The 14,159-nt window shown below is 41.2% G+C and overlaps 1 protein-coding gene across 1 annotated transcript in view; it reads left to right on the top strand.

Annotated features, from left to right (window-relative positions):
* The first annotated feature begins 676 nt into the window (after positions 1-676).
* Positions 677-14,159, top strand: part of LOC106867356 (tektin-like protein 1) — a 57,998-nt gene continuing 44,515 nt past the window's right edge. The window contains exon 1 of the mRNA XM_052975379.2: positions 677-1,385. Within this exon, the coding sequence (XP_052831339.1) occupies positions 993-1,385 (393 nt within the window). The 5' untranslated portion in view covers positions 677-992. The remainder of the gene's footprint in view (positions 1,386-14,159) is intronic.

Raw genomic sequence — 14,159 nt, 5'->3', positions numbered from 1 at the left:
TACACACACACACACACACATACACACACAATTTTATAATGACTTGCCATGTTTGGTGAGAAATTATGACTCAGTTTTGCTGGTTTTACCATTCTTACTAACAGTACATAGCCTGTGTGTGTGTGTGTGTGTGTGTGTGTGTTTGTGTATGTGTGCGCGTGCGCGTGTGTGAGCGCATGTGTCTTCGTATGTGTGTCCATGCATGTACGTGTGTGTGTGTGTGTTCAGTCATGCATGTGATTCTTAGAAATTGTCTATGTTTAGTAACTGAACGTTTAAATGCGAAATGGGAAATGGCGTGACAATTCACTTCATGGATTAAACCTTGTTGGTATTTATAAAAATATATAATAAATAGAAAATAATAATAAATATATATAAAACCGTTTATTTATTTCTTTTCCTCTGTAATCTAACACCATTGTCATTAATCATAAATCACATCGCTAACTGGAATAGCTGACGTTTCTTTCTTATAACATAATTTTTTTTTTTTCTCAGAAAAAAATTTAAAAAATTACCATTAACCGGATTTTATGAAAAAGAGCAATTTTGCTATATCTTTCAATGAAATATATTTTCTTAAAAATTTTATTTCAATGTTTTCTGGCTGATTAATTCTTCTTACTGTGTTAGTGCGAACGGTTGACGTAATAGCCTTTTCTGCGGAACTGTTATTTGAAGCTGTTGCTAAGATACCGACGCGACTCCCTAAAAAATACTGTAAACATGTCGACTGTAAAATATCTTAATCCGGCTCAGAATATAAATACATAAGATATTTCTTGTAACTTGTTTTTTCTACTGGAAAAAAGAATTCATATATTTATTAATTTATACCTTTATAAATATTATTTAAACTTGTTTTAATTTATTAAAAAAAAAAGAAGCAAAACAAATAATTAAAATTTTCAAATCTAAAAAGACGTGAGAAAGTTGAAAGAGGAAGAAAACGAAAGAGGAATCAAAATAAATAAATAATAATAATAATAATGGATAAAACAGAAAGGGTTTCGGCTAAAATGCCAGAACTAACGATTGGGGCAGAAGAATGGCGTAACAGGACCCTGCGAGGAATGAAGGTGTCGCACGGAATAATGCAGAGAAATGAGAAATACGTGGCCGCCAGAAAGTCGACAGATCCGTCGCCTTTCCTCAGAGATTTCCTCGTCCGTCATGCAAATGATGCTATATTGAAATATTGTCGCTTAATGAGGGAGGTGACGGTGAAATTAAGACAGACGGTGGTGAAGGTGAATTATGAGATTGTCTCCAGCACCAGATGTAAAGAGAGGCTGGAGAAGGAACTGGACTACATCAGGAAGGACATTGTGACGAACAGGGAGAGCCAGGCGACCAGGAGATTTCGACCGGAACGGGAATTGGTGAGACATCGTTTTCCTTTGATTTTTGATTTTCTAAAGGAAGGGGTGCTACGTTTAGCCCTGGGTCAGGCCTTATCCAGTGGACCTAATACAACTATGACCATCCCGTCGTTTATTCACACATAGTGTATCTAGGACTACATTATATAATGTGTTCTTCCTGGTTGTTGTTGCTTACCCCCCCCCCACGTTTGCGCTGGTCAGACCAGACCTAAGATGACCATACTCTGGCCATGACCATCCCATCTTTTATTCAGATATAGTGTATCTTAGACTACATTATCTAATGTGCTCTTTGCTGCTTCATATTTGCTGTGGCTATTTAACCCCAGGTCAGCCCTTAGATTAACCACACCTGTGATCAAAGACATTCCAGCCTTGGCTACCACACCTTTTTCCAATACCCAGGGAACTTAAGACTACAATGTCCAAGAAGTAGCACAGCTAAAGTGGGGTGGGGTAAGGAGGTCAGTTCACTTTCGGTGATGCTTTTATGAGGGTGGCACTTTTGGGAGTCTGCTATAAGAGGTGGGGGCTGGTGGAGGAGGCGGAAAAGGCACAGGCTCCCTCAGATGGCACACATTGTGGACATACTGTTGATAATGGGGATTATTTGAAAAAAGATTTAGCTGTTATTTCTAGCAGCTCAAGTGACCACATAGAGGCTCTTTTGTTGTCTTAAGATGAAGATGTTGCCATTGTTTAGCCCTAGGCTGGCCATGATTCAGCAGACGTTCTAACTATGATCATCTCATCTTAATTTCACAGTATTTGTAGGATCACATCAATGTGTCCCTCTATTTTGTAAGATGGTACAGTATGATTTGAGGGAGACTTAGCTGCCATTTCTAACAGATTGAATGACCACATAGACTGTCTGCTGCTGTTGTGATTATATTCGTAACATCCTTTCAGTTTATGATGACAAATTGAAACGAAAAATGTTGGTTTCAAATTTTGGCACAAGGCCAGCAATTTCAGGGGAGATGGTTTAGTTCAGGGGTTTTCAAACTTTTTGACTTGCGGACACCTTTATATTTCAGGCTTTACCTTAGGGACCCCCTTATAAACGCTTATGAAATTTATACATAAATATTTGCTTAAAATAACATATTTTTACATTTATTTATTTAACAGTATTTAACAAATAGGTTTATTGTCAATTAAAAGATTTCAATTAAAAAAACATATATAAAATCAAATTGCCCATAAAAAGTATTTGCTGTTCACGGACCCCCTGTCTTGTCCTTGCGGACCCCCCGTGGTCCGCGAACCACAGTTTGAAAACCCCTGGTTTAGCCACCTACATCAACCCCAGTAACTCAGAACATAACGACATTGAAGCTAAAATAATTATTAACTTGCTTCAACACCCTGGTGGACGTGTCACGTATGCACCCCACCCATTTTTGTTTGTTTCATTTTCTTCAAATACTTCCAAAGATTCATGTTTTCAACAATAAAGATTACAATTTTGCCCTCCAAAACTAGTTTTTTCAAATTCCTAATTCTTCCCCACCCCTCCACTCATAAACATTTTCTTCTAAAATTACAGTTTTTTTTTTCCTCCTCTCAAAACATCTATTTTGATTCCCTACAATAAATCTTGATTTTCATCACATTCATCATCATCATCATCATCATCTAATGTCTACTTTTCCTGCTGATATGGGTTGGATAGAGATTATTGAGGCAGCTTTTCTTCAGCAGGATGCCTTTCCTGTTGCAAACCCTTATCTCTTTCCAAGTAAAGTAATATTTCCCTATGACCAAATATAGAATATTGGAAATGAATAGACTCTGCTTGTAGGACAGTGACACTCATTTACAACTATCATACAATGTCAAGTTGAGGACACACACACACACACACACACACACACACACACAATATATATATATATATATATGTGTGTGTGTGTGTATATATAATGAGTTCAAATTCTGCTAAGGTTGACTTTGCCTTTTATCCTTTCGGAGTCAATTAAATAAGTACCAGTTGAATACTGGAGGTCGATCTAATTGACTTAATCCCTTCCTCCAAATTTCAGGCCTTGTACCATTAGTAGAAAGGATTATTATTATTATTATTACTATTATTATTATTATTATTATTATTACTATTATTATTATTATTATTATTATTATTATTATTATTATTATTATTAAGGTGGAGAGCTGGCAGAATTATTGGCACATGGGACAAAATGCTTAGCAGCATTTTGTCTGTCTTTATACATTCTGAGTTCAAATTCCACTGCGGTTGACTTTGTCTTCAAGGTCAATAAAATAGATACCAGTCAGACACTGGGGGTTGATGTAATCGACTTTCTCTTCCCTTCAGAAACTGCTGTGGCTCTGGGCCAACATGTCCAGCATTTATTATTAAAATGGTAACCTGGCAGAATTGTTGGAAGATGGGGAAAAATTCCCAGTTGTATTTGTTGTGTTTTTTTTTTTATTATATCTTGAGTTCAAATCCTGTGAACGTCAGTTTTTGCTTTCCATTGTTTTGGGTTAATAAAATACAGTTGCAGTGAAGGTCTGAGGTGGATGGTATCGCCTTACAACCCCTCCCCTCAAAATTGTTGGTCTTCCACCGAAATTCGAAGCCATTCTTGTCGGTGGATTAGCAATTTCAAGACAAAAACGGTGAAGCAGTGAAGTGAAGAGGCAGATTTACCATTCCAGTGAGTCTTTGATGCTAACTGGGAGTTATTAGTTCACTTTGGTCCCTACTGCAGCATAAACGAATAGGATTACAGTTGCTTTGTCTGCTGATGTAGAAAGGAAGTGGGGGAGGGGGAAGAGGGGGAGGAGGAAGAGGGGGCGGAAGGGATTACTACAGCTTCTGCTCTCTCCCCACCCCCCTGCATCCCTCCCCCCTAACACATCTCTCTCTGCTGCATCTATCAAGCATTATGATTAATTAAGCCATTTCTGTGTAGCATTAACGAAGGCTGGGGGCGAGGAAATACCACCATGTGTGATGGCTGTTGTTGTTGTTGTTGTTTAACCCTAGGTTTGAGACTGATTGGACAGGCATATGATCAGAGACGATCCACTTATGACCACCATTGTCTATTATGTGTTTTTCTGTATCGATGAATTAAACTGCCTAATGTGGCCTTCATGTATTTTTTTAAAGTTTTAGCTGCTGTTTCTAGGAGACTGAAGACCACATAGAGGTCACCTAATTGGATTGTTGTTAGTGGTGGTGATGGTGTTGCTGGTGTGGTGAGTATGTGGTGATGGTGGTGGAGGTGAGGATGATGGTGTTTGTGGTGGTTAGGTCCTGTTGTCAATGGCTATTGTTGTTGTTGTTGTTGGTAGTGGTGTTGGATGATGTAAAAAGCCAGTTAATGTCCACACAACTCCATTAGCTGATGGCCAAACGCCAGGGTCATGTACCAAGAGCCATACACCAGATACATACACCAGATCCATGTACCAACAACATACCCCAAGACCATACACCAGATCCATGTACCAACAACATACCCCAAGACCATACACCAGATCCATGTACCAACAACATACCCCAGGGTGATACATCAAATCTATATCCCTTGTAACATGCCCATACCGCAGCCCTGTACTTTCTGGCCAGGGTCCCCCCCCCCCGCTGTTAACAATAGCTAGTGTGGTATATTCTGCCCCTGCGCAACTGAGTTCAAATCCCAGTTAATACAATAATAGCAGCTATATACTGGGACCACACTGGACTGTCTCTCTCTCTCTCTCTCTCTCTTCTTCCCTTTAAACTACAGGGACATTAACTTAATATTAGTATTTCTCTCAGGAAATGGATTACTGCCACAACATCACTGTTTCTTATAAGACACTGTGTGTGTGTGTGGGGGGGGGGGCACTGTTTGTGTGTTGTGTATATGTGTGTGTCTGTTGTGTGTGTGTGTGCGCGAGTGTATGTACTATACACGTATGTATTTGTATCATATATTGTGAATGTATGTGTTATATATATATATATATATATATATACATATTTGCGTTGTGTATGTTTGTGTGTAGTTTACTGTGCATGTGTGTGTGTGCTTACTTGCTCGTACTTGCCCTTATGTACAGACCTGTTTGTACATGCATATATACCCATGACTGCACACATACACACAGTCACTGGTGTAAAAAAGTAGATAGACAAGAGATAAGACCTTGATTGGCACAAAAGTACATGGCACAAGAGAGGTAAATGATCCACTCGTTAGAAATAGCAGCTATACCTCTTACATATCACAAACTGAGATGGACATACTCTTTTACTCTTTACTCTTTTACTTGTATCAGTCATTTGACTGTGGCCATGCTGGAGCACCGCCTTTAGTCGAGAAAATCGACCCCAGGACTTATTCTTTGTAAGCCTAGTACTTATTCTATCGGTCTCTTTTTGCCAAACCGCTAAGTTATGGGGACGTAAACACACCAGCATCGGTTGTCAAGCGATGGTGGGGGGGACAAACACAGACACGCAAACACACATACATATATATATTTATACATATATACAACGGGCTTCTTTCAGTTTTTGTCTACCAAATCCGCTCACAAGGCTTTGGTCGGCCCGAGGCTATAGTAGAAGACACCTGCCCAAGGTGCCACGCGGTGGGACTGAACCCAGAACCATGTGGTTGGTAAGCAAGCTACTTACCACACAGCCACTCCTGCGCCTGTTAAATAATGTTGTCTTAGATATCTTGATCATAGGGGCTGGATCAGGTGGTGTTGTTGTTGCTGTTGTTGTTATTGTTGATTATCAGACCCTCTGAAAGATTTTGGTCTGATAATTGCAGATGCCACGGAACTCAGTGGATCAATTAGAGAACCCCTGCATACATGGATTTATATACACGCACCTATACATCACACACACACACACACACATGCATATATATATATATATATATATATATATATATATATATATATATATATATATATATATATATATATGTATATATATATATATATAAATATATATATAAATATATATATAAATATATATATATATATATATATATATATATATATATATATATATAATGATGGCTTAGCTGGTCCAAACTTCAAAGTCACTGTCAACACTATTCCTGTTGAAGAATAATAAATTTGTACTCAACCAAATGTATTGAGTAATTCTTCAATTTAATGCCAAATTGTTTTTATTAAAACATAAACAGAAGGATTGATATATATATATATATATATATATATATATATATATATATATATATTCTGCTCAATACCACAGATTTGCTTGTCAGTTGTTTGACCATAACCAGTTGAGCATGTCCCTTGGTGGCTGACAATATGTGCATCTCTGATCACAAGCAGAAGTAGTGGGGGAGCATCATTGCCATGTGTTGAGAGGAATTCTTTGGGGTTTGGATAATTCACCTCTGGAAACATGAGTGTTCTGTTCATCATCCTTAAACAACCCTTATTCAGGGACCTTTTGATTGGGATGGGTTACTTCACCTGAAGAAATTCTAACTGGGCCACACCTTCAAGGTCATGCACTGTTTATCTTGATATGAGATCACTATGTTGCACACATATGGTTGTGATGCATGTGCCTGGTGTACCCTTATCAGACGGGTAATCATGATGGGTGGTATACTGGACTTTGTATATTTGTACCCCAATGTCACTTTGATGGCATGTGTTGCTTTCTCACTTAATAACAATAATAATAATCCTTTCTACTATAGGCACAAGGCCTGAAATTTTGGTGGAAGGGACTAGTCGATTACATCGACCCAGTATTTCACTGGTATTTAATTTATCGACCCTGAAAGGATGAAAGGCAAAGTTGACCTCGGCGGAATTTGAACTCAGAACATTCTGACAGGAGAAATGCCGCTAAGCATTTTGCCTGGTGTGCTAACAGTTCTGCTAGCTTGCCGCCTTATAATAATAATAATGATAATAATAATAATAATAATAATAAGGATTTCATTTATTTGCCATCAAATAATGATGATGATGATGCATAATTTCCATTCTTGGCAGCAGCAGTATTGTTGCAGTTTTCTGTCACCATAGCGATTGCACCAGTCCCTCCCCCTCCATCCCAGTACCTGACAAACTCCAAAAGGTCACCCACCAGTGAAGTAGACTAGTATATCCTGTTTGTTCCCTCATTCACACAGGACAGTCCATACATGACAATCCACACTGACTAATTAGGGCGGTAAGGCTGCTGTTGCTATGTCAGAATATCAAATCTTTGTTTTGTTTTGTTTTTGCTCAATTTTTCTTCTTTCTTTTTATTTTTATTTGATTTTAAAAATTAGAAATTTCTCATTGTTCATCTTTTGACAGACTGGAAACAAAAAAAAAAAAGAAAAACATATAAACCAGGTGTAGGTGTGTGGTAGGAAGTTTGCCTCTCAACCATATGATTTCTGGTTCAGCTCCACTGCATGGCACTTTGGGCAAGTGTCTTCTACTATAACCCTAGGCTGACCAGAGGATTTCATAGATAGAAACTGAAAAAAGTCCATCTTATGCATACATACATACATACATACATACATACATATCATCATCATCATCATCATCATTGTTTAACGTCCGCTTTCCATGCTAGCATGGGTTGGACGACTTGACTGAGGACTGGTGAAACCGGATGGCAACACCAGGCTCCAATCTAAATTTGGCAGAGTTTCTACAGCTGGATGCCCTTCCTAACGCCAACCACTCAGAGAGTGTAGTAGGTGCTTTTACGTGTCACCTGCACGAAGGCCAGTCAGGCGATACTGGCAACGGCCATGCTTGAAATGGTGTCTTTTATGTGCCACCCGCACAAGCCAGTCCAGGGGCACTGGCAACGATCTCGCTCGAAAATCCTACGGGAGCCAGTCAGGCGGTACTGGCAACGGCCACGCTCAAAATGGTGCATCTCATGTGCCACCCGCACAAGAGCCAGTCCAGGGGCACTGGCAACGATCTTACTTGGCTTGCCGGGTCTTCTCACGCACAGCACATTTCCAAAGGTCTCGGTCAGTAGTCATCGCCTCGGTGAGGCCCAATGTATGAAGGTCTTGCCTCACCACCTCAGCCCAGGTCTTCCTGGGCCTACCTCTTCCACGTGTTCCCTCAACTGTTAGGGTGTGGCACTTTTTCACGCAGCTATCCTCATCCATTCTCACCACATGTCCATACCAGCGCAATCGTCTCTCTTGCACACCACAACTGATGCTTCTAATGTTCAGCTTTTCTCTCAAGATACTTACACTCTGACGGGTATTCACATTGACATTACACATCCAACGGAGCATACTGGCTTCATTCCTTGCAAGCTTACGTATGTCCTCAGCAGTTACAGCCCATGTTTCACTGCCATGTAGCATGGCTGTTCGTACGCATGCGTCATACAGTCTGCCTTTTACTCTGAGTGAGAGTCCCTTTGTCGCCAGCAGGGGTAAGAGGTCTCTAAACTTTGCCCAGGCTATTCTTATTCTAGCAGCTACACTTTCAGCGCACCCACCCCCACTACTAACTTGGTCGCCCAGATAGCGGAAGCTATCGACTACCTCTAGTTTTTCACCCTGGAATGAGATAGAAGTTGTTTCCTGTTTGTTTACAGTCTTTATTGCACCTGAACATCTGCCACAAACAAAAACTAACTTGCTAGTTAACCTGCCTTTTATGTTGCTGCACCTCTTATGTGTCCATAGCTTGCACCGGGTACATCTTATAGAGTTACTACCTACTCCTTTTCTACATACTGAGCAGGGCCATCTACCTGAAGGGGTTTGTGTTTTATCTACCTTCCTACTTATTAGGATTTTGGTTTTAGTTAGGTTGACTCTAATGCCCTTCAATTCTAGACCTTGCTTCCACACCTGAAACTTCTCCTCTAGTTCTGATAGTGACTCCGCAATTAGGGCAAGGTCATCAGCATAGAGGAGCTCCCAGGGGCAACCTGTCTTGAACTCCTCTGTGATTGCCTGGAGGACTATGATAAATAAGAGGGGGCTGAGGACGGAACCTTGGTGGACCCTTACCTCTACCCGGAATTCATTGCTGTACTCATATATATATATGTATATATATATATATATATATATATATATATATATATATATATATATCCAGTATGCTCCGTTGGATGTGTAATGTCAATGTGAATACCCGTCAGAGTGTAAGTATCTTGAGAGAAAAGCTGAACATTAGAAGCATCAGTTGTGGTGTGCAAGAGAGACAATTGCGCTGGTATGGACATGTGGTGAGAATGGATGAGGATAGCTGCGTGAAAAAGTGCCACACCCTAACAGTTGAGGGAACCCGTGGAAGAGGTAGGCCCAGGAAGACCTGGGCTGAGGTGGTGAGGCAAGACCTTCGTACATTGGGCCTCACTGAGGCGATGACTACTGACCGAGACCTTTGGAAATGTGCTGTGCGTGAGAAGACCCGGCAAGCCAAGTAAGATCGTTGCCAGTGCCCCTGGACTGGTTCTTGTGTGGGTGGCACATGAGATGCACCATTTTGAGCATGGCCGTTGCCAGTACCGCCTGACTGGCTCCCGTAGGATTTTCGAGCGAGATCGTTGCCAGTGCCCCTGGACTGGCTTGTGCGGGTGGCACATAAAAGACACCATTTCGAGCGTGGCCGTTTTCGTGCGGGTGACACGTAAAAGCACCCACTACACTCTCTGAGTGGTTGGCGTTAGGAAGGGCATCCAGCTGTAGAAACTCTGCCAAATTAGACTGGAGCCTGGTGTTGCCATCCGGTTTCACCAGTCCTCAGCCAAATCGTCCAACCCATGCTAGCATGGAAAGCGGACGTTAAACGATGATGATGATGATATATATATATATATATATATATATATATATATATATATAGATAGATAGATAGATAGATAGATAGATATAGATAGTGAGAATTTACAAAAAAAAAACAAAAGACGAAGACAGGTGGTGTAAACAACAAACAGGTGTATTAGTTTAATGCTCAGGAAGGGGAGAATGTCTTTTATGTTTCGAGCCTATGCTCTTCGACAGAAAGGAACACAGAAATAAGCAGGGAGAGAAAATAGAAAAGGTTTAGTGGCTAGCAATCAATTATGGCAAATGCCAAAGCTACATTAGGGTTTTGGTTGGCCTATGGTTATAGTAGAAGACATATATTTGAAGTGTCACACAATGGGATTGAACCATAATGTATGTGGCAGGAAAGCAATTCTTAACTAAAATGGCACATTGCTACATCTACCCTCCTCTATGCATGTGTGTGTGTGTGTGTGTGTGTGTGTGTGTGTGTGTGTGTGTGTGTGTGTGTGTGCGTGCACACGCGTGTATACGTCTGTATATGCATAGCATCATGAAAATCCTTGTCTGTGTGTAGTTTTGTCAGTGTCATAAAAATCCCAACGTAACCGGATTTTGAATATGGATTCTCTGTTTATTTGTGTCTTTAGGTTTTACACAGAAAGGTTTTTCACTAATGATGTGTACATGTATGGGTATATATGTCTGTATGTGTTTGTGTGTTTGCATATCCTGTGTCTCTGGCAGGTGTGCATTTCTGAGTCAAGCAGTCACCACGACTGTATGCCTATGTGGAAGTCATCTCAAATGTTGTCTAGCAACACCCACTCTTTACCTGTTTCGCTGTGTGTGCAGCGGACCGTTGATATTAGCTTTAAGTAGAGGACTTGTTGTAGGAAAGAGTATTGTGATGTTCAGGAAACTCTGTGCAATGAATAGACTTCAGTAGGCAGTGGGTTGCACTGTGAGGGCTGCAAACAACTTCCAGGAGTCTTTGGTTTGGTTGTGTTTCTGAGGGGTTCTACGAGTTGGAGATAAACTCTGCTGAAATGGAAGTACCATTAGCAGGCCTGTTCAAGGGCTGCACCATTCTAACGACACCATTGTTCTGTTGTAGAGTTCTGTCAAACAGATGTTGTTAGATAAAGGACGGGCCAGTTATTGGCAAAATCTCTTGTAATGATTGTCTTGGCTGCTCTCTTTAGCCATGAAGTGCAGGCATTTTCCTTCTCTCTGGTAGCTATGATGAAAGAGATTGTGCAAAGGGTATGATTGAAAGAAAAAAGAGATAAACGAAGACACACACACTTTTCTTTTCAGTGAAATTCATATCAAATTCATTACGTTACTCATGGAGAGCAAAAGAGGACTTTGTCCAGTCAATTTGGTGAAAGGTGTGTCGAAGAATGATGAGTCTGGCACTATTAAATGGATGTATTGTCAGCATGAGCCCTGTAGGACAGAGAACACAGTGGAGAGAGGGCTTAGCTTGGTAGTCAGAGTAATCCAGGGTGTGTAGGGTTCTTTGAATGGGCCCTAAGTAGCAGTTGTATTCTAAGGATGTTATATTTTGTATAGAAATGCTGGGCCTCACTTTCTGGTGGAAGGTACATCTTTGAAATAGCTGGGACTGCACTCCAGTGACCGACTCTTCTGTTTGAGGTCAGGAAAGACTTCAAGCTCCAGCCGTTAGCCCTTCTATTATTCTATAAAGGTCAAATGGGGTCAATCCAATCAACTCTTCCCCTCCCCAAAAGCTGCTGCCTTTGTGGTAAAATTTGAAACCATTATTATTATTATTATTCATTGTCGTTTAACGTTTGCATTCCATCCTGGCATGGGTTGGATGGTTTGACTGGGACCTGGGAAGCCAGGAGGCTGCACCAGGCTCCAATCTGATCTGGCAGTGTTTCTACAGCTGGATGCCCTTCCTAATGCCAACCACTCTGAGAGTGTAATGGGTGCCTTTTATATGGCACGGGTGCCATTCAGGTGGCACTGGCATTAGCCACACTCAGTATTATTATTATTATTATTGTTGTTGTTGTTGTTATTACACAAACGAGTATCTGAAAATGTTAGGTTGACATGGTCGTTGCCAAATTTATGCTTGATCGATTTTGAAATCATTGTAGACATTTTTTTTTAATAAACTTGAAATAAATGCAAAAGAAAAAAAAAATAGGAAAGGAAATATTTCCTAAATACCAAGAATTGTTTATTCACAAAGGAAAAAAAAAAGAGAATAAAGGTCAACTTAATCCTGGTATTTGAGGTGAGTTGATTGGAGAACATTTTATAGCTGACTTGGTTGACGTAGACACAATGCAGGGTGTAGGAGGTGGTGGGCAACAGGGGGTGTTTAATGTAGTGGAGAGATTTTTTTTTATTTCTTGCATATTAATCAGAAGAGGAACAGTAGGTGTGTGGGGGGGTGGGAGTGGGGGCGGGGATGGTGAGAAGAAGGGTTTCTCAGATCAGAAATTTAACTCGAATGTCTGCAGCTGAGTGGACCCAGCTTAAAGATGCCCAAGGATCAGGTGTTGGGGTCAGATTGGGTGACAACAGAGTGGACCACCTGTCTACGTACCCTCATTTCACCCCTGTTCCACGACCTACAGTCCTTAAATTGAAGGCCAATGTCTTTCGTTAGTTTCCTTCAAATCTATAATCTCTCAGAATGTTCGATAGTTATGCAGGGCTTGATTTATTGGATTATTGACTGTAATCTCAGCAAAATGTTTAAAGCAAAATAAATCTCCATTCACCCATGAATCCTGTTGTAACAAAACGACTTTGGGTGTGTTGCACCAATCGTCACGATGTTTGCTCTTCTGCTGTCTCTCACAAAGCACTAAAAACACGTAATGCTTCAACAGAAGTTGAAGTTGTAACCAACCATGACCACTACTCCGTAACTGACGGAATTAGTTTCACTTGTAAACAAACTAATTGTTGTGTAGCTTTAAGTCAGCCTTGAAGAAAGACGTTCCAGCCGTGACCGCCCCTTCTTGTCTACACTTAACTTTAATTAACTCAGCCTGATCCTTGGCTTAAGGGGAATTTCCTCCTTTTGTGAATTGGGTTCAGGGCCCTGTCGCTCTTCCCGTGACCAAGTTTTACATTTTTAAAGGCGGTAAGCTGTGATTTGTGGTTGATTTTGCTGCTATTTCTAACAAGGTGACCTACCTTGTAGGGACTCCATGTCCCCTAGGCTTGCTAGCGGTGGTAAAGATCATGGACTGCACCACCTTTGGGATTTTTGGGGTGTTTTATTTCTACATGAACACATTATATCGAGGGTGGAGATTCCGGATCTGTAAAAAAACCTGCATTTCAAAATTTAAATGCTTGGCCAACTTCAATTTATATTATAGATGGAACAAAGCCTAATTCTTATTCTATCGCTCTGTTTTGCCGAACCGCTAATGTTACGGCGACGCAAACAGACCAATATCGGTTATGAAGCGATAGTGGGGGAATAAATACACACACACACACACACACACACACACACACACACACACACACATACACACATACACACACACACACACACATATATATATATAACGTGCCTGGTACAGCAACAACTTGCCCGGGGCTGCAAGAACGTTCCTGGGGCTGCAAGAACGTGTCTGGCGCCGCAAGAACGTGTCTGGGGCCGAAAGAACGTGCCCGGCGCCGCAAGAACGTGCCTGGGGCCGCAAGAACGTACCTGGTGCTGCAAGAACGTGCCTGGGGCCGCAAGAACGTGCCCGGCGCCGCAAGAACGTGCCTGGGGCCGCAAGAACGTACCCGGGGCTGCAAGAACGTGCCCAGCACCACAAGAACGTGCCTGGGGCCACACAAACGTGCCTAGGCCGTAAGGATGTGCCTGGGGTCGTAATAACGTGCTTGGGGCGGCAAGAGCGTGCCTGGTGCCACAAAAACGTGCCTGGGGCCGTAAGGACGTGCCTGGGGCCGTAAGGACGTGCCTGGG

The sequence above is a fragment of the Octopus bimaculoides genome, chromosome 21 (genome assembly GCF_046866305.1).
Source record: "Octopus bimaculoides isolate indiv1 chromosome 21, ASM4686630v1, whole genome shotgun sequence".
Classification (NCBI taxonomy): domain Eukaryota; kingdom Metazoa; phylum Mollusca; class Cephalopoda; order Octopoda; family Octopodidae; genus Octopus; species Octopus bimaculoides.
This window is presented reverse-complemented; position numbering and strand designations above follow the sequence as displayed.